The following is a 20,011-nucleotide window of genomic DNA, read 5'->3' as shown; positions in this document are numbered from 1 at the left end:
TTTATAAATAAATTAACTATGTTAAACATATTTCTAACTTACAAATATTTATATCCGTAATGTTGTAAAAACGGTTGGTAAAATATAATATCTTATAATGAAATAATGTCGAATAATTTTCTGTTAAACTTTTAAGAACGGATTGTGTCGATAACACCGAGTGGGTTTTGCCACCAGCTGTTTGGCTGCGCAGAAAAGACGAAGACTTCGTTTTCTTGTTATTGTTAAAGAAACTAACAAAATTAACCATAATTGCTGGCACTACAAAGTGCATTAGCAATCAGGATGGGCAATCAACTGGTGGGCATTGCCCCTTCGCAGATTTATGCGGTGGAACACTACTTTTCCGGCCAGTTTGGAACCGAGATCACCTTCAGTTCCAAGTAAGTGGAAAAATGTTGATTTCCCAGAGAAAATTGTTGACACCCACGATTTGTGCACAGTATGGGCAGCACGAGATTCTTCAAGGTGGCCAAGGCCAAAACGGATGAGGGCCAGATAGTGGTCAAGGTGTTTGTGAAGCACGACCCCACATTGCCACTGGAGGATCACAAGGAGCGACTGGAGGGCATCAAGAAGACACTGTCACTCGCCAATGCCGTCAATTGTTTACCCTTTCAGCGGGTCGAGGTTGGTATTCAACAATTAGATTTATCAGATGAATATATACCGTGCAGGGGTATGCACATTCCACCTATGTATTCTCATTTAAATTGAGTCATCAAATTTCATTATTTGGGGTATTCCATAAAATCCTATCAAATGTGCGCAACAATAATTAATCATATTTTTCAGCTTATCGACAAGGCAGCCTACATAATGCGGGAGTATGTGAAACACAGTCTTTATGACCGCGTGTCCACACGCCCATTTCTCACCGTACTGGAGAAAAAGTGGATCACGTTCCAGATTTTGTGCGCCCTAAATCAGTGCCACAAGCAGAAGATCTGCCACGGAGACATCAAGCTGGAGAACATCCTGATTACCTCCTGGAACTGGATCCTGCTCTCGGACTTTGCCTCCTTTAAGCCCACATATTTGCCAGAGGACAATCCGGCGGACTACACGTACTTCTTCGATACGAGTAGAAGGCGAACCTGTTATATTGCACCCGAGCGATTCGTTAAAACACTGGCCTCCGATGATGATGGTGGCAATGGCAATATGTCGGTCATACACACCGATTCCATCATTCGCCTTGCTCCTAGCTATGCGGGAAACACTTTGTTGCCAGCCATGGACATCTTCTCCGCAGGCTGTGCCTTGCTGGAACTCTGGACAGAGGGAACTGCGCCCTTTGAACTCTCACAGCTGCTGGCCTACAGGCGAGGAGAGCGAGATCTGGTGGAGAAACACCTGGCCGGCATCGAAAACGAAAGGTTGCGCAATCTGCTGGCCTCCATGATTGACATCCACTCGATGAACCGAAAGAGCGCCGAGGACTACTTGGATCAGGAGCGCGGTCAACTGTTTCCCGAATACTTCTACTCCTTCCTGCAGTCGTACTTGCAAATGTTCAGCTCAACACCGATCATGTCGCCGGATGATAAGATTCAGTGTCTGCACAAGGATATTGGGCACTGCATAAAAGTGCTGACCCAGGCCCAGGATTTGACTCCGGAGGAGGAGGAAAATAGTGATGAGCAGGAAAAGAAGGATCCCACGCTGTGTGCACGTCTGCCACCGGAGCATGATGGTCTCATTCTGATCATCACGGTGGTCACATCCTGCATCCGAGGACTCAAGCAGTCGAATACTAAAATTGCAGCCTTGGAACTTCTACAAAAGCTGTCCAAGTACACAACATCCGAGACCATCCTTGATCGCATATTGCCTTATATTGTAAGTACTCTAGTTTTCAGTGATTGTTGTTAATAATTCTCATATGCCAACAAATCTTTTTAGCTCCATTTGGCCCAGAAATCGCCAGCCAAGGTGCAAGTGCAGGCCATCGAAACTCTGACTGCCTGTTTGGGCATGGTGAAGGACATTCCGCGCAGCGATGCCAACGTGTTTCCCGAGTACATCCTGCCCTCCATCACCGATTTGGCCAGCGAGTCAAGTGCAGTGATTGTTCGCGTGGCCTTTGCCCGGAATATAGCTGCACTGGCGAAGAGCGCTGTTTACTTTCTGGAGGAAACGCAGCGAAATGCTCCTAACGATATGCCCACTCCACGTTACGAGGCAGAGTTGAACGCCCTCCATGACATTGTTAGACAGGCAGTGCTCAGTCTGTTAACGGATTCCCAGCCGGTGGTCAAGCAAACACTGATGGAGTCGGGCATCTGCGATCTCTGCGCTTTCTTTGGCAAGGAAAAAGCCAACGATGTGATACTCTCGCACATCATGACGTTCCTGAATGACGAGGATAAGAATTTGAGGGGAGCTTTCTATGACAACATCGCCGGAGTGGCTGGCTATGTGGGCTGGCAGGCGTCGGACATTCTCGTGCCACTTCTGCAGCAAGGATTCACGGATCGCGAGGAGTTCGTCATTGCAAAAGCCATTCGTGCGGTCACCATTCTCATCGAACTGGGTCACATCAAGAAGCCAGCCGTTACGGAAATTGTCCAAGAGACAGCCTGTTATTTGTGCCATCCAAATCTTTGGGTTCGGCACGAAATCTGCGGCATGATTGCCACCACGGCGCGCAATCTCACCGCCATCGATGTGCAGTGTAAGATTATGCCGGCGATTGGCGCATTTCTCAAGGCACCGCTCATCCAGGTGGAAAAGCCGCACATCCTGCTGGACTGCGTGCATCCTCCTGTGCCGCGCCAGATCTTTGACAGCGTGCTGCGCTTCCAGGACATTCATCACTTCATCAGAGCGCTGGAGGCTCGGTCGCGTGTTCGCAGTCAGACCAGACAGGGAACTCTGCCGCAGTACGAGGAGATGGGACAGACCCTGCGGAATGTAAGTGTAACTTTAATGTAATTAAAGTCATATGAATTGTAATTTATTCCCTCAACTTGAAGCTTTTTAGACGCCTAAGCTCTGAGGGCCTAACGGATCTCATTGAGATGCAGCTGCTGGCCATGAACCCGTTCCTAATCTCCATGAAGCACAAGGCCCTCCAGGATCTGGACGACACCGCCTCCGGGAATGGACGCATCGTGGTCAGTCGCAAGCAAGTCGCTTGTCATGAATATCCGCTGGCAGACAAAGTTACCAAAATGCCCCTTGAGAACCGTAAGTTAATAATTTATATTCTGCGTTTCATTGGGTGTTAAAAAGTCCACTAAATTTCTTCATTTCACTTGACCTTCTCTTAAGTTCGAAAGTAATCGCTTGTTTGCATTTCTCAGTTATTTTTAGTTCTGGATTATGGGAATTAATTCGCTGAAGGATAAAATATCGGAAGCATGAACCGAAAATTATTATTGTTTGTTTTGCATTACTAACCTTGTTTATTACGCGACTTGTTTTTTTACGTGCTTGAAATAAACTTATACTTATATAAACATTCTTTGAATTCAAAATTATTCTTTAGAAATAATCACAGACAGACTAATGTTATAATTGAACAAGCTGCTTGAAATAATGTCAATTTCTTTTTAGGATCCAGCGAGGGTCCAACTCTAGTTTCGCCCGCCTCGGATGCAGCAATCACTCCGCTGGGAGCTGGCGGACTGGCTGGAAGTCCTGCCTCTGGAGGCGTAGTCCTTGGAGTGCCAACTGCCACCGTGAGTGCGGCCACTTCGCTGGGTGAATACACAATGCCGGAGCGAAACTGCTGGCTGGAACGCTCCTCCGAGTGCCGCAAGGATCTCGAATCGCTGACGGCCAAGATCAAGAGTCGCTACAATGTGTTGGCCATCTCCCAGCGCTGCAGCTACGACAAGCTGGTGACTCCCTATCCGCCAGGCTGGCGGATGACCGGCACTTTGGTGGCTCACCTGCACGAGCATTCGGAATCCGTGATTAAGCTGGCCTCCCTGCGACCCCATGGATCGCTCTTCGCCAGCGGCAGCATTGACGGCACTGTGCGATTGTGGGATTGCAGCAAACTGAATGGCAATCAGGGTGTTAACAAATCGAGGCAGGTTTATTCGGCGAATACACCCATCTACGCGCTGGCCGCCTGTGATAGCGGACAATCGCTGGCGGTAGGTGGGAAGGATGGCAGCATGCTGATGATGCGAATCGATCGGAATTCCGCCAAAATGACGCTCCAGCAGGCACTAAATCAAAAGTAAGATGCCTTAACTAACTTAATTAGTTTATTACAAAGTGATAATTTCATTCGTAGTGATCATAAGGACGGACCGGTGGTGGACATGCACGCCTACGACCAGGCCACGCAGAGTGTCATTGTCTACGCCACGCTGTATGGCGGCATTGTGGCCTGGGACACACGGATGCAGCACAGCGCCTGGCGCCTACAGAATGAGCTACGGCATGGGGTGATCACAACGATATGTGCGGATCCAACTGGATCTTGGCTGGCCACCGGTACCAGCGGTGGTAAGCACATCTGCTGGGATCTACGCTTTCGGCTCCCCATTGCGGAAATAAAGCATCCGGCGGATTCGTGGATACGCAAGGTGGCCTGCCATCCCACAGAGCCCTCATACCTGATCTCAGCCTCGCAGTCGAACAACGAGGTATCCGTGTGGAACATAGAGACGGGACAGCGCCAGACTGTTTTGTGGGCCAGTCCGGTGGCGGCTTTATCCAGCGCTAGTACCAGCGATCCGGCCACCACATGTGGCATTCTTAGTGGCGTGGTCGATGGTTCACCCTTCATTCTCACCGGCAGCTCGGATCAGCGAATCCGGTACTGGGACATCACCAACCCGAAGAACTCCTCGCTAAAAGTACCTGCCGCCAATGACAACCTGGCAGATGTGGCCTTTAACTATGGGTAGTTGTTATTTTGTTATAATAGTTATTATATCATTCAATCAATTCATCCCTCTTTCAGTGCCCGCTTGATGGAAGGCAGCCAGGTGATCGAGGAGCAAATCATTTCCATGGCCAGCACGGGCGACTCGCAGCAGCTGCGGTCCTCCACGGAGGAGAATCCCCGCTCTGGTCCGGATATGCCAACGGCCAGTCACCACGATGCCATCACGGATCTGCTGATGTGCAAGGACAAGGGCCAGATCTACATAGCCTCTGCATCGCGAGACGGTGTCATCAAGCTGTGGAAGTGAGCGCCCACTAAATAGTATTTAATTATTCAACTGTGATTAGCCTAATAAACTGCAATATGTGTAACTATTTAATAATCGGTTGCTTCTGTGCTGTACTCATTCTTTCAAATAATATAGTAGGCCAGACGTTTTATGTAGTTACTTTAAACTTGCTCAACTCGACCATAAGTTTCCTAAACTTAGTTGTTCGAGCATGTACGAATTTGAAAAAATAATTTTAGTTTTTACTTTTTGTTGAAGCCGTTTTTTTTGTTCAAGAAAGAAAGAATTTCAAAAAATATTTTTATTTTCGCCTCATCTTGGAGAAAAAAGATTTCCCACATTTAAAGTAAGTAACATTTTATAACGTTCAAAGTTTTGTGATAATATAACAATTAAAAAAGGGGGAACACAAAAAGTTAAAATGCGATACGTTCTAATGCAAAAAAAAAATGCGTTTACGCAGTTTCAAATTAAACGGTCCATATTTTAAACACGTCGATGCACCGCTTAACATCGATATCAACAGAAAAATCGATAGGCATCGCATAACATTATCGGTGCTCGATGCATCGACGTAGTTTTTTACATCACTACCTTTAACTGTACTAGCGTGCGCGTATTTTACAATTACAAATTGGGCAGGCAAGTAAGCAACGCAAGTAATTCCCATTCGGCTCTACAAAAACAAGAATTTTTAAGAATTTTTTTAAAATATTTTTCGCAGCAATTATGCGCATTCAAGCCCTAATGTGAAATTGTTTTTCTGTATATTTTTCCAGCTCGATTTTCGGCAAACAAAAAGGCGAAGAAGAAGAGTGGAGCCAAGCGAAAAAAGTGAGCGTGTGTGCGTGCGAGAGCGTGCAAAAGAGAGCGCTTCAGCAAGAAGCCATCAGTGTGTGTGCGTGTTTGTGTCTTTTGCGCGAGAGAGAGAGACTGAGCGTGTGTGTGCGTGTGAAGGGACGCCGCTAAAAAGGCGCAGAAAAGAAAAGAAACAAGGATTTTTTCTTTATTCGTTTGCTAATTGAATCCCGTACAGAAATGGAGGAAGTAGCGGTAAAGAAGCGCGGCCGACCGCCAAAGGCATCCAGCGGTGGCGGATCTTCATCAGCGGCGGCGGCGGCAGCCTCGCCGGGTCCCAAAAAACGCGGTCGTCCCGCCAAGAATAAGGGCTCCAGTACGACCAGCGGTGGTGGTGGCCAGCGCGGTCGTCCCCCCAAGGCGTCAAAAATCCAAAATGACGATGATCCCGAGGACGAGGAGGAGGGCGACGGCTCCGGCGCTGAGCTTGCAAACAACTCATCCCCCTCGCCGACGAAGGGCCGAGGACGTCCCAAGAGCAGTGGCGGCGCCGGAGCTGGCGATGCAGTCAAGACGCCCGGTTCCGCCAAAAAACGCAAGGCCGGCAGGCCCAAGAAGCACCAGCCCAGCGATAGCGAGGATGAAGGTGAGCTAAGCGTGCTACAGTAGTACCTAAAACCCTTACATTTTATGGTCCTACTTCAATTAAATCGCTTATGCCTAATGCATGTTCCGTAGATGGAGTTTCAGTGTACAAAATAAGGACCAACCCATAAGGGAACTCATTATTTCAGTACTCTTTCTTCCCAAAGCCCCCTTCATTACTTAACTTTAGAGAAACAGTGTGTATCCAATGGGCAGAAATAGCTTAACAATTTCTTTACTTATCTATAAATTCTCTAAAAATGTAGATGGTGATTTTTGTATATCCTTATTTCAGTTTGCATTTCACAGCCTCTTTCTTTATGTCTACGTTTGTATGTCTTTCTAATCATTCTTGACAAAATATATAAGCTATTTAAAGGAAATCGTTGTTGTGCTGTACAACAAACAAAATGAAAACTATGTTTGAGTCGTATCCCTTTTTTTGTTTGCTTCCACCAAACTCACACTTTTATCTCGACGCTACCTGGAAATTTTGTTCATAGATCACAGGTAGAGCCGAGATTTCCGGATTCGGCCACCAAACAAACTGTTGCCAATCAACCAAACAAAACAATGTCTAAAACTTCGCTAGTAATTCTTCTAATATATTCCAGCAAACATTTCTATTATGTTATTAATTAGTCTTAACTTGGTTCTCTCCAAACAGACGAGCAGGATGATGATGACGACGGTAGCAGCATCGAAGAACGTCGCCCGGTGGGTCGGCCGTCGGCTGGATCCGTCAACCTGAACATATCGCGCACGGGACGCGGCCTGGGAAGGCCCAAGAAGCGGGCAGCCGAGTCCAATGGCGATGGGGAGCCACAAGTGCCCAAGAAACGCGGACGTCCGCCACAGAATAAGTCGGGAAGTGGCGGCAATAGTGGCTACGTGCCCACTGGTCGTCCACGCGGTCGTCCAAAGGCCACTGCTGCGCCCGTCGACAAGCACGACGATAATGACGATGATCAGGACGATGAGAACTCCGCGGACGAGGTGCACAGCTCGCCGGAGAAGACAGTAGTGGCGCCGAAGAAGCGCGGACGTCCCACCCTTGGCGCCAGCAAGGTGCCCAAGGAGGGAACACCAAAGCCCCGCGGTCGCCCACCGAAAAACATTGACGAAGCAGATGCTGATGCAGATGATGCTGATTCCACCGACCAGGCCGAACAAAACTCAAAGAAGGAGGCGAACGACGAGGACGATGCCGTGGATGGGACACCAACCAAAGGAGATGGCATGAAATGGAATTCCGATGGCGAAAATGATGCCAACGACGAATATGTTTCGGATGCCTACAACGATTCCGAATCGGTAGCTGCCTAAAACAAACAATTTATAAACATTTCCACACACACCCCCCGCTCCCTAAGAATCAACACAAAAAAAAAGGATGTTGCAAAAAAAAAAACGAAAACATCTGCAAGTAAGAGACGAAACCTTAAGCACACAAGATACAAAAAATAAAATACGGATAGGACCTACTGGACTTTCGAGAACCTTACCCTCATAAAAACTACACACTATCTACATACATATTCCGATTTATTGCTGAGAAAATAAAAACATCCGTTTACACTGCACTCCACTGTAATGATGTCGAGTAACTCGGAAAACGATTTCAAATTGGATTGGAATTTTCAAATAAATAACATATGTATTAGAGATGTGCGGCCAGTTTTTTTTTTTGGGAAGTTTGTTAAACATTGAACTTCATTGTAACAAAGGATTTGATTTGATTGCAGTTAATTCAATCGTATGCAAGTTTAAATAAACAAACTAGACCTCAAATTTATTTTTTATTTTAGTTTGATTTTATTTTTTAATTCAAAATTGGCACGAAAATGGGTTACCTCAAAAGAGGTAAATAATTGAACTGAATCCTTACATGCAGTGTTCACTGTATTTTACAATATATGGTCATACTGAAAAAGTCGAATCTATAAATCGGAATGGTTCTAATGCGATTTTAACAGGTTTCGAACGAATGTAACTAGTTACATGCATAATAAAACATAAAACCCCAATTATTTAGTTACTGCGCCACTTAACGTAATTATAGTTTAATATTACCGAGAATGTTACATTTTTGGTATCTGAGAACGATTTGAGAGTATTTTTCAGTGCGTTTCGCTATGGTATATTTGAACGGTGGCGCTGCGGTCACACTAAATGTTCGCGCGTAAGAAGAAGCAGACCTAGAACGGCGTGCTTGTAATATGTAAATTTTTCAAATAAGCTAAGGTGTGTGTACCCAACAACAATAAATCATGAAAAGCATTTTAAAACCGCCATCATTTGATGATAGTTCAACACCCGTTTTTACATTTCCAATCGGCCGTAAATCAGAATCCAAATTGCGGCTGCAAAAAAAGATCTGAAATTGATAAAAAAAAAAGCCGCAAACAAAAACAAAACAAACACCCTGGTGCGTGTGTATGTATGCGCGATTGTTCGGCTGTTTTTGTGCGCTCAGTGTGTGTTTGTGTGCGTCTGGCGTCTAATCAAATTTGGCATGCCCCTAAAATCGATTGATAAATAATATATAAACAATTTGGCTGGCGCAGCGTAATTCATTTGCAAGGGTGACTATAAAAAGAAGGGGGTGATGGTAAAAGAATAAGAAAATGTGTAATCAATTTATATAAATATTTTGCGCGCATGTTAATAAAAGTAAAATAAATTGTCGGTCTTTTGCGCTCACACCCCCGCTCTCTCTCTCTTATGTTCACTGTCCTACTCTGTGGGCATGCTCACTCGTTCTCTCTGTTGATTTCGCACGTTTGCCAACACTGCTCTCATTTTGGGGTTCTTGTTCTCTGCGCTCTCTCTAGCTAGCTCTTTGTTGTAGTTGTATTTGGCCAGTGTGTCTTTGCATTTCGCTTTTATTATCGTTCTGCGACGGACGGCGGCGACGTTGAAGAAATTCCTGGCCGATTTCTTCTTCATCATCCTGTGTAAATAATTGTAATTTAAATAATCTAAATTTCGTATTTAACGAAAGCACACACACACCATCAAATCGAAGGAAATGCAAACGAAAAGGCTTTTTTAAGTGCATGTGTAAGTGTTTCAAAAAGGAAAGAAAGGAACAAAAAAAAAAAAAACAGCTAAAACCGTAAAGTACTCCTGTTTCGTTTTACATTGTCATCATCGGGTTTCCTTTTCCATTTCGGCGGCATGAGTGTATGTGTGTGTTTCCAGACCGCTTTTTGTATATATGCAAACATGTATAAATAGTTTGCGAAATTAATTCGTATTTTGCCCGAAAAAGGTAAAAATCAATTAAGTGTGTGCCTGAATAATTGATATGATTCCTTTTTTTGTGTTTGGTTGGTGAACAAATTTTTCCGATTGTGCGTAAGTGTGCGAAAGTGTGTGTTTCATTATTTCCTTATTCCATCGTGTTCTTCCTTTTGAGCGGCGGCCATTTGGCTGCTCTGCTTCTTCCTGCTCCCCCACCCCCATCCTATTCAGCTGCCTCTTACGTGTGTGTGTTTGTTAGCGTGCTCTCTCGCTCTTCCTCTCTCTCGGGACGCCTTGCATTTGTATATACGTGCTTTTCCCAATAAGAACGCCTAACTGCCAACTAAAATATTAAACAATTCAAATGGGTTTAATTCCTAATTACTTATTGGCCGCACCTCCTTTGTTTTGTCCGCCATCTCTTTTATGGTTTATCTTAATGTTTGTTTTTATATCCCCCCCTGAATGTGTACGTTTGGGTGTATGCGTGTTTCCAGGGGCCCAGCATTTGCGTTCTCTTTCTATCCCTTTTCGCATGCTGCACTTGTCTCTCCGCGAAGAGAGGCGTTTTGGGGGGCACAAAAGGACTGAAAGGAGAAATGGAGAGATGAAGGTTCTCGTAAACAACCAAAAAAAAAAAAAAAAACAACAACAAAAAAATATTAAAATAAAAGACCGACCCACTCGCATTCTTCTCGCTGAAAACGTAACCTCAAATGTTTGCGGCCGCCTTTCGCCTTCGTCTTCGCTTCGTTTCGTTTTCTTCGCCATTCGTTCTGTCGCATTCGCTCATCGTCTGCCGGCATCGTTCTTGTTGTTGTTCTTTCTGTTGTTCTTGCTCCTCTGTGTGTATGTTAATTTTATATGTTTTCCATTTTCAACCGCCCCACCAGCCCCCGCCTTTCGCCTTTTCTTGCGCTTTTCGTTTACCCTTTGCGGGAGGCGCTATAATTCTGTCCACAAGTTTTCCAGATATGTATATTTCTGAGATTGTTAAACAAACCGATCATCAATGTAACCAGATTTTAATAATGGATTTCGTTTCTGTTAGTTTCAATCCCAAATTATTATGGAATTTTATGTTATTTTAATATATAGTATAATCTAAAGAAGACACATTTTTAGTAATGCTGAATTGGATATTGTTTCATTAATGTTTTATTTTAAATGGTTTTCAAATTTTATAGTTCTATTTCTGAGTTATAAGAAATCTTTATGTTAAACACCAATTTCGATGTCTTTCAGTCAAACTTTTGTGAAACTGCAACATAACACCCATTGTTATCGTATGTCAACTTTTTGTTACGGTTGCTAAGCACTAACGAATAGATAACGACTGAATAGTTATGTATTGATATTCACTGATATAACTAAACTGCATCGTTATTTATATCCAATATGTTTTTCACTTATGTACCAATCGTAAAGTAGGTGTTTAGAGTATTAACGCAATCGGTCTTAAAATAAAGCAATTTTAATTTTCCGTATTTTTCGCGCATGATTCAGCTCTGAGTTGTTCTTCTATGGATATTCTTCCTCTTTGACTTGTTCTTGGGACTCCTGTTCCTCAAACGATACACCCCACCCCTCCCCATTCCCCGCCCCAAGGCATAGACTTTGTTATTGTTTTCGTAATGAGGAAATCATGGCTAATATTTGTCTTACTCGCCTTTCAGTTTTAGAAGAAATTGTTTTGCTTCTATTTGCCCCCTGTGCGTTTTATTTTGTTGTTTATTTTTATGTGCCCTGTCTGCTGTCTGTGTTATCGGAATCTTTTCTTTACCATGACCAGCTCAAAGTTTTTAATCGCACAAAAGTACAGTGGTTCGCGTGTCTATCAAAAAGGCAATCAAAACTTTTACCTCTTTGCAAGAGGTTGAATCAAAAGTAATATGATTCGAAATTTTCGATTTCTGAAGAATTGTTTTCGAAAGAACTCTGCCGTTTACTAATCAAAGTTTACACTTTAACTTCTCATTGCAGTTTGTGTATATTTTCATCATTAAAACGTCGTGTAAATTAAAATTCATCCTAATTATAATTAATAAACTACATTAATAAACGGAAATTCCACAATTCTCAACCAGAAATCTGTAAAAATTCAAGTTTTAACCAATTCTCATACGTAATTAAATAAATAAAGTTCAGTTTTGTTAAGTCCCAAAAAACAACAGCTGTGCAACTGTGTAAAATATTATTCGTAATTTTGTGTAAATTTATGTAAAAAAAAAAAAATAAACAAAACACCAACTACGACAACCAAACGAAGGAAATTCAATTTTTTTGAGCAAAAAGTGTGTGAAAAATCTCAGCAAAGTCTGTAAAATAAATGTTAAATATATTAAGCAAAAAGTGTGGTTTCTTTTACAACAAAATAATTAAAAGCAACAAAACAAAAAACAAGTGTAAATCTGAAGCGAAAGTTTTTAAAAAATACATGTAACAATTGTGAATATTTCTAAGCGAATCGTGTTGAAAAACGCGCGTGTGTGTGGTTTTTTGCGCTGCAAGTAAAAATCCAATCCAAATCAAGTTGGCAATACGCGCAAAATTGTCAGCTGCGATAGCTAGAAAAAGCCTCCAAAATTGAGCTCCTAACCGCGCCCACAATTGCCATATCGACGCCCTCGCCGCAGCAGCAACACCAACAACAGCACCAACAGCATCAACTCTATCAGCAACATCAACAGCAGCAGCAGCAACATTACGGTCCACCACCGCCCTACTTTCAACAGCTACACCAGCAACACCAACAGCAGCAGCAACAACAGCAGCAGCAGCAGCAACACCAGCAACACATGAAGTTTTTGGGTGGAAACGATGATCGCAATGGCCGCGGAGGCGTCGGCGTTGGCACGGATGCCATTGTGGTAGGATCTCGCGGTGGCGTGTCGCAGGATGCCGCCGATGCAGCTGGTGCCGCCGCCGCAGCCGCCGTCGGCTATGTCTTCCAGCAGCGTCCATCGCCCGGTGGCGTTGGCGTCGGAGTGGGCGTGGGCGGAGTGGGTGGCGGTGTGCCAGGGGTGGGAGCCGTTGGCTCGACCTTGCACGAGGCCGCTGCCGCGGAGTACGCCGCCCACTTTGCCCAGAAGCAACAGCAGACCCGATGGGCGTGCGGCGACGACGGCCATGGGATCGATGTAAGTATTCCATACTCCAAAATAAACCAGTAAACCAATAAACCATATTTAGGAATCATTTGAGTAAATTTTATCAATAGTTACAAGTTTTATATATGAAGATAATGGAAGATTCATTTGTTAGGCATACTTCTAAACGAGAATCTGTATCATTTTTAATTACTTATTAAATATACATTGTTTTGCTAGAATATTTAGCCAAATATGTCATGAAGCTTAATGATATTTTAAAAAATCATCAAGTTAACTACCGAAAAACGAAATTCTTTGTATAAAAGTTTGCTACTTTTATGCAATTAGTATTGATTGCGTTTTTCGCAATTAGCATCAGATTGCAATTCTGTACTTTGCCCTTTCTAAATTTTGGCTTCCATATCGCGATTCGGTAACTTTTCCAAGTGCTGCTTCTTGATTAGACTTGGTGGCGCTTACTTCTGGGGGATGCAGGTGGGCTTTCATTCTCCCCCAGTTGACCTCCGCAGATTGTATAAGTGTCTGCCAGAAATGGTTGCATAAACAGATTATCGCAATTGGCATTGAGAGCGCAGCCAATGGAATTGTGTGAATAGAATAGCAAAGGCTAGGAGGTATTGATAAGGAAATTGGTTTCATATTCGGCTGGGAACTTAATTGGCAACAGTATAAAAGTATAAAAGGATTAAACAGCCTAGCATTTTATGAGAGTATTACAATTAAGTTAGATTATATCGAGAACTGTTCAAAGGCTCAACGGTATTCTAATGTATCCTTGATTTTTAATTCCAGAACCCGGACAAATGGAAGTACAATCCGCCGATGAATCCGGCCAATGCAGCTCCTGGCGGCCCACCGGGAAATGGTAGTAATGGTGGGCCCGGCGCCATTGGAACCATTGGCATGGGCAGCGGATTGGGCAGCATGGGTGGTGGTGGAGGAGGCGGCGGCGGAGCTGGTGGCGGAAATAATGGTGGCTCTGGCACGAATGGCGGTCTGCATCATCAATCGATGGCCGCTGCAGCTGCGAATATGGCCGCCATGCAACAGGCGGCGGCGGTGGCCAAGCACAATCACATGATGTCACAGGCAGCAGCCGCCGTTGCAGCCCAGCAGCAGCAACAACATCAGCATCCACACCAGCAGCATCCCCAGCAGCAGCAGCAGCAACAGCAGCAGGCGCAAAACCAGGGGCATCCACACCATCTCATGGGCGGTGGCAATGGACTGGGCAACGGCAACGGATTGGGCATTCAACATCCTGGCCAGCAGCAGCAACAACAGCAGCAGCAACAGCAACATCCCGGCCAGTACAACTCGAATCTGCTTAACCATGCGGCTGCCTTGGGTCACATGTCATCTTATGCCCAATCGGGTGGCAGCATGTACGACCATCATGGTGGAGCCATGCATCCGGGAATGAACGGTGGCATGCCCAAGCAGCCGCCATTGGGTCCTCCCGGAGCCGGAGGACCCCAGGACTATGTCTACATGGGTGGCCAGACCACAGTGCCCATGGGAGCCGCAATGATGCCGCCACAGAATCAATATATGAACAGCTCTGCTGTTGCAGCTGCCAATCGGAATGCAGCGGTGAGTAATAGGTTAATTTTCTTGGCACGCCACAATTAATCCAACAATTGTGACTTCGATTACGATAATTAATGCGGATAATTAAAGGGAGAGGGCATACACATATCTGCGATATGTTGCAATTGATTTGGTTGGGAATACTTTACTTATCAGTAGCACGAGTAGTATTCATTTTAATTCAATTGATAAGGCCCGGAAAGATACGCTAATTCGTTAACCATGTTTGTATACCAATGTGTATTGATAACTGACGGAGTATCCACAAGTTTTACATGATGGGGTAGCTATGAACAACTAAAACGCTGCTTATTCTTTTCGCCTGTCAAACCAACGACGCTACTTTGAAGGATGACTCATCTATTTCGCATTTGCTAACCGATGAGGATGACAGTTTTCTTGCCTTACTTAACTTCAGTTTGCCACAACATTCATTTGTCTTATTATGCGGCGTTTATTTAGCGAACTAAAACTTGATAGTTGTCAATTAAATTGCCGAAACCAACTTGACAAAAATGTCGATCAGAGGGAGTCCTCTCAAAATGTTATGGCCAAGTGACCTTAATAGAGCTCTTACATGTTTAAATCGAAAGTTTATACCCAAATATAAGAAGAGAGTGGCAAAAGTTTAACCATTAAATTTCATTTGATTATTTTCTCTTGTTAGATTAATCAATAAGTTGGCTTGGCGGCTAGTGGTTATGGGTTTCCCTTGTGCCTCTTCTTCGCAATTCGGCGCAAACTTTTCGTTTCATTCCGCAACTTTCAGAGGAATTCTATTTTGGGCTCATAAAATGATTGTTAAAAGCCACTGTAATTTACCAAGTTTGACCATTTACTGTTTTTGATATTTTCTTGATTACGACAGTTTAATAGAATCTCTTTTTATACGAGATTCAGTTTTTTAGGATTCTTTGTGGCCATTATTTCTGATGGTTATAGAACTTGCAGTAGAGGACTATTGTGCTGATTCTACCATTCTTGCAACTTCTTGTTTGGCTCTTCATTTTATCCACTCGCCGTCTGTCTGTGCTGCTTTATTCGTGTCTTTGCTGCGCTGCTAATGGAGATAAATGTGGAAATATAGGGGAAGCGAAGAAAGAGGCGGGGCTGAGATACATAGATCCCATTCCGGTTGCAATTTTTCAACCTTATAAAGCCAGAACATTGCACATGCGGCACAGCCACACTCAGATACACTCGGCTACTCACACACCTGTCTGCTCACCTGTCTGTTTGTCTGGCTGTCGGTAAATCTGATGACTTGAGAACTCGTCTACTACCTACCACTGGCATTTTAGCCAGAAACGACTGGCAGCAATTTATAAACGAAAGAATTTCATACTGGGAACTAATGAGTTGCGATGCTGTGGATGCAAGTGGAGTGCAGAGAAGTTCTCGTTGTGTCACAATTGTTTATAGGAAATGCCATTTTAATTAAAGAATTTCACTCCTCTTTCGCCCTCTCGCTTGCTCACCCCTTCGTGCCGTCCCTCTCTGACCTCTGCTCCAGGTGATTCCCCTTGTCACCTGGCACTGCAATTTCCTTTTCACTTCCTTCGCACACAATGCAGGGTTTTAATGTGCGAGTGTTGGTTGGCCCGCAATCGATTATGTTTTTATCAAGCAAATTGTCGATTCGAAACGGTTTCGGGGTGTGCGGAACTTTTCATACCCTACATGTCACATTAATTCCTAATAAAGATTAAGTGAGCTTATTTGCTTAATGGGTTCCTGTATCTTGATCTTATTATTTTTGTATTTAATGTTTTTAGTGAATTTTGTAGCTTTTTATGCAATACTGTTCTTCAAAATTTCATTTCTTTATATAAATATATATATATATATTTTTTTTAATTTTGCAATATCATACAGATAAGTGTTTAATAATATATTAACTAGGGAAAGTGAATATCTAAGTAAAATTACTTCTTGTGGTTTGACTCTTTGCTTCACCCCTTTTTCGGTTTTCTTTGCAACAACTTGCTTTTGTGCATACTTTGTTACATCTCTCTGTCGTTTTTTGAACAGAGAACCAACAGCAGAAGAGGCGAAAGATATTTATTGCATTTATGCGAGGACCAGTCTGAGTAATAGCAACAAAATAAGGACCTCCTAGCAGGAGGTAAAGTAAAGTTGTGCAAAAGAGAGTTATAGCAAACTTGTTGTTGTTGTTCTATGGTTTTCTTGGGTTCCTTTGTTGATGTCCTTCCCCATACCCTTGTTTTTGTTAACTCCCTTTTGGCGTCTGGCGCTGTTAATCCAGTTTTCTCAAGCTTACTGATTTGGGTCCTCTGCTTAATACAGTAAGCACTGGAAAAGTAGAATATTTGAAATATATGAATTGAAAAATTCATAATAGACAAATAGGATATTTTGTTAATCAATACTAACAATTAAACTTACATTTAATATGTTTGAAAGTGTTTACAAACAAATATTGCATTGTGCATTGCATTTAATTTATTATGTTCTTCTTTTCGAGTATTTACCAGTGGAGAATCGCAGCCAACGACAACATTTCGCCAAACTCCTTGCAACCTTCCCTCACACTATCTCTCTCCCACTCCTAAGCCCACCTGCCACGTGCTATCCCTGTCCCGCGCGCTTCTCTCTTCCAGAACTATCTCTTCGCTCTCTTGCTCCCACTTATGGCTTTACGTGTGTGTTTGACGCGCTCTTGTTGATGTCGTAGGTCATTGATTTGCGCTTAACAGCCGGGCGGAACGGAATGGAATGGAATAAAAAGGGGAGCAGAAGACTGTAGGAGAAAAGCAAGGGGGGAGGGGGTGGTAGCGGAGGAAGGGCACAAACGATTCTTCTGCGCTGTTGTTGTTTTCGTTGCATTAAGTTTGCTCATTGTTTCACTTGCCTTGGTTTGTGTTGTTTCCCTGCATGTGGCGCATTCTGCTTCCTCTTTTGCTTCTTCTGTCCCTTCTTCGCATTCGTCTTTTGCACAGAAAAAAATTTGACAATTGGAAAACCCATATTCTTCGAGCATTTTTATTTGATTCTTAAGTATACAAATTGCATTGATAAAGATTAAGCCTTAGATTGTTTGTGTGATTTATCTTGGAATTACATACACATAACGAGATGTGATTGATTCAAATATAGTTTTTTTTCCTGTGTACGCGGTGTTCTTATTACTTGCGATTCTTTTATGCTGCCTGCCGCTTACTCATCCTCCGCTGCGAATTCTCATCCTCATCCAGTTCCCTCCTTTTTCCACACAGTTTTCCCCACCCCTTACTCTCTTTCACTTATTTTTTTTGTAGCTTTTTGTGCGCGTAATGATTTATGTGTGTGTGTGTCTGCGGAATTTGTCTCAGTGTGGGGCATCTGATTTTGAGCGCAGCTTTTTTTCCTCCGTTTCGTTTTGCGTTTTCTGGTTGGATAATGGGTTTCCTAATTGGAGCATCTCTGTTAAGAAGCTTTTCGAGCATTGTTGATTGTTTTTGTTGTCCTCCTTTTCTTATTTTGTGTTTTTCTTTTCCAATTTGTTATGGAAAAGAAAAAAATCCAACAAATTTGTTACTTCCTTTGTACATAAATAATTACATCAGAGCTCTTAACGATCTTAATCTGTCCGTTTTATGAAATATATGTTAGAATAGGCTGTTGGGGTTCATTGGAGTCAAATATGTACATTGAAGACTTTTGATTGATTTACATAAAATACATTATTTTATATTTTATTATTAAATGTTTGGGGATCTTAAGGGCAAATGCCTTAAGAGGGATGTGATAAGGATTACCACATATCTTTCTCTTTCTTATATTTCATACATTTTCCAATTTTTTATTGTTTTTAGTCCTTCTGCGCTTTTTTTCAGTTTGCCTGTGGTTGGACTTTTAATTCACGTCAACTGCTTTCTTTCGTTCCTTCTATTGTTGCCCTGTTTTAGACTACAGCCCCTTCCACCGCTTGACGCCTACCACCCCGCCTCCCATTCTTATAAACATTTTCGTTCTAATTGAACAAATGCCGCTCAACCATAGTCTTCTTCTATTTCTCTCTCTTTTCCGACTCTTCTTCTCTTGCCAATTAGCTGAAATGTTTGCAATTTTCCAACATCCAAGACGCTCTGCTTAAATGATAATGTGTGTGAATGTTTATTTCCTGGGCCACAGTGAAACTTTCATTGAAGATTTAACATTTTTAGCTTAATACGCGAGTTCTGGAGGTACAAATTGTTTTTCCAAAAGGGGTTTCTGGGAATGGAAAATACATTTTGAATTCTGGAAACTAAAGATTATACGAAATGTACTTATGGGAGTAGCACTGTAGTTTCTGTTGTTGAATGTGGCATATGCAACGAAGCCAACTGCGGCGCCGACGTTAACTTTATCGGATTTGATTGATTTGCATTGCCGGCTAGACCTGGTTTAGTTTGTCTCTCTTTCTCGTTCTCTGCTCTACACTTCTCACTTGTGAGGTTATTGGTTTTTATTGTTGCCACATTTATCTGTCTTCTGGCACGATTTTCTCCATTATCTCAACCGGGTGGTGGTCAGCTGAGATGGCAGCTGCTCTATGCGTCACACCCTCGCCAAGCTTACTATGCTCACACTCATTTGCATTAATTAAATAAAGCATTTCAAATGCAGCGGCAAATTGTTTGACAATTTAATTTCGTTTTACTGTTTGACTTGGCTCTCCAAACGATTTTAATTGCCAGCAACTGTCGCGAGCAATTTAATTACTTGGAGGTTAAGACGGGCGAATCATGAGCATGGATGGGGCTCATTTCTTCTGTTGGACAGTTATGATTTATTTACTTAATCTATGAAAAGTATATGGAAGATTCTCAAACATCGCTTTACCAGATTAACTAGCTTACTTCAAAGAGTTATTAATCATTTTTGGGGTTAAATAAATGGTTTAAAATTTTCTTTTTGTATTCAATGTAAAGTAAAGTAATAAATTTTAAGAAGTACAGTTACAATACGTTAATATGTGCTCTAAATTACTCACAGTAGTCATTAAGTTTCGCATAAGATGGATCTGTGCATCCCCTACTCTTCGCGCTGTAATCAAACAGCTGCTTGAGCTTGTGCTTGCAAATCATGATCACTTACTACTCGCTCATTTGCTCACCTCTACGATACACAGTCACACACACACCCACACGCACTTAAGTGCGAGAGTAAGCTTGATTGCCCACTCATAAGCTCGGCTCTCTCACTGCTCTCGCATTACGTAAAAAAAAAACTATGCCAAATTCGGCTTAGCAAACACAAACACAAACAGAGACAGACAGATAGAATGCTAAGCTTGCACGTGTGCGGCTAATGGGAGAGCGACAGAGAGGGTGATTAAGCGGGGGCGGTGCGGAGAGAGTGGGAGATATGGAGGGTATCCCCCAACCCCTGCCCCTGCCCCTGCCCTATCCCCTTCTCCTTCATTAGCGTTTCTCTCGCTCTTTTTAAACAGCATAAATTGTTGCTGATTATGTTATTGTCAGACAACAGCTG

The 20,011-nt window shown here is 43.0% G+C and overlaps 3 protein-coding genes across 4 annotated transcripts in view; all 3 read left to right on the top strand.

The window, feature by feature from the left end:
- The first annotated feature begins 137 nt into the window (after positions 1 to 137).
- On the top strand, positions 138 to 5,234 carry LOC6536323 (phosphoinositide 3-kinase regulatory subunit 4). Its single transcript, XM_002096871.4, has 8 exons — positions 138 to 383; positions 444 to 630; positions 796 to 1,842; positions 1,906 to 2,916; positions 2,979 to 3,192; positions 3,562 to 4,195; positions 4,253 to 4,867; positions 4,928 to 5,234. The coding sequence occupies exons 1-8, from the start codon at positions 286 to 288 to the stop codon at positions 5,157 to 5,159; spliced, it is 4,038 nt and encodes a 1,345-aa protein (XP_002096907.1). The 5' UTR covers positions 138 to 285; the 3' UTR covers positions 5,160 to 5,234.
- Positions 5,235 to 5,770: 536 nt separating this feature from the next.
- On the top strand, positions 5,771 to 8,249 carry LOC6536322 (chromosomal protein D1). The gene is made up of 4 exons (XM_039376769.1): positions 5,771 to 5,787; positions 5,921 to 5,975; positions 6,178 to 6,585; positions 7,252 to 8,249. Exons 3-4 carry the CDS (start codon positions 6,180 to 6,182, stop codon positions 7,908 to 7,910), a joined length of 1,065 nt encoding a protein of 354 aa, XP_039232703.1. The 5' UTR covers positions 5,771 to 5,787; positions 5,921 to 5,975; positions 6,178 to 6,179; the 3' UTR covers positions 7,911 to 8,249.
- Positions 8,250 to 8,712: 463 nt separating this feature from the next.
- The window catches only part of LOC6536321 (maternal protein pumilio), a 177,995-nt gene continuing 166,696 nt past the window's right edge, over positions 8,713 to 20,011 (top strand). Inside the window, exons 1-3 of one of the 2 annotated variants that reach the window (XM_002096869.4) lie at positions 8,713 to 8,828; positions 11,814 to 12,970; positions 13,736 to 14,536. In XM_002096869.4, the coding sequence (XP_002096905.2) occupies positions 12,629 to 12,970; positions 13,736 to 14,536 (1,143 nt within the window). In that variant the 5' untranslated portion in view covers positions 8,713 to 8,828; positions 11,814 to 12,628. Of the gene's footprint in view, positions 8,829 to 9,456; positions 9,648 to 11,813; positions 12,971 to 13,735; positions 14,537 to 20,011 lie in introns of those variants that run through there. The other variant, XM_015192177.3, reaches the window with a different exon arrangement.

This window comes from Drosophila yakuba, chromosome 3R, assembly GCF_016746365.2.
Source record: "Drosophila yakuba strain Tai18E2 chromosome 3R, Prin_Dyak_Tai18E2_2.1, whole genome shotgun sequence".
Classification (NCBI taxonomy): domain Eukaryota; kingdom Metazoa; phylum Arthropoda; class Insecta; order Diptera; family Drosophilidae; genus Drosophila; species Drosophila yakuba.
The sequence above is the reverse complement of the archived record's forward strand: the minus strand, read 5'-3'. Positions and strand labels throughout refer to the sequence as shown.

Bases quoted from the DNA above. Each gene is read 5' to 3' on its own strand.
- LOC6536323 (XM_002096871.4), top strand. From the start codon at position 286: ATGGGCAATCAACTGGTGGGCATTGCCCCTTCGCAGATTTATGCGGTG. The intron at 384-443 runs GTAAGTGGAAAA...ATTTGTGCACAG, and splicing joins GAGATCACCTTCAGTTCCAA to TATGGGCAGCACGAGATTCT. The intron at 631-795 runs GTTGGTATTCAA...CATATTTTTCAG, and splicing joins TACCCTTTCAGCGGGTCGAG to CTTATCGACAAGGCAGCCTA.
- LOC6536322 (XM_039376769.1), top strand. From the start codon at position 6,180: ATGGAGGAAGTAGCGGTAAAGAAGCGCGGCCGACCGCCAAAGGCATCC. The intron at 6,586-7,251 runs GTGAGCTAAGCG...CTCTCCAAACAG, and splicing joins CAGCGATAGCGAGGATGAAG to ACGAGCAGGATGATGATGAC.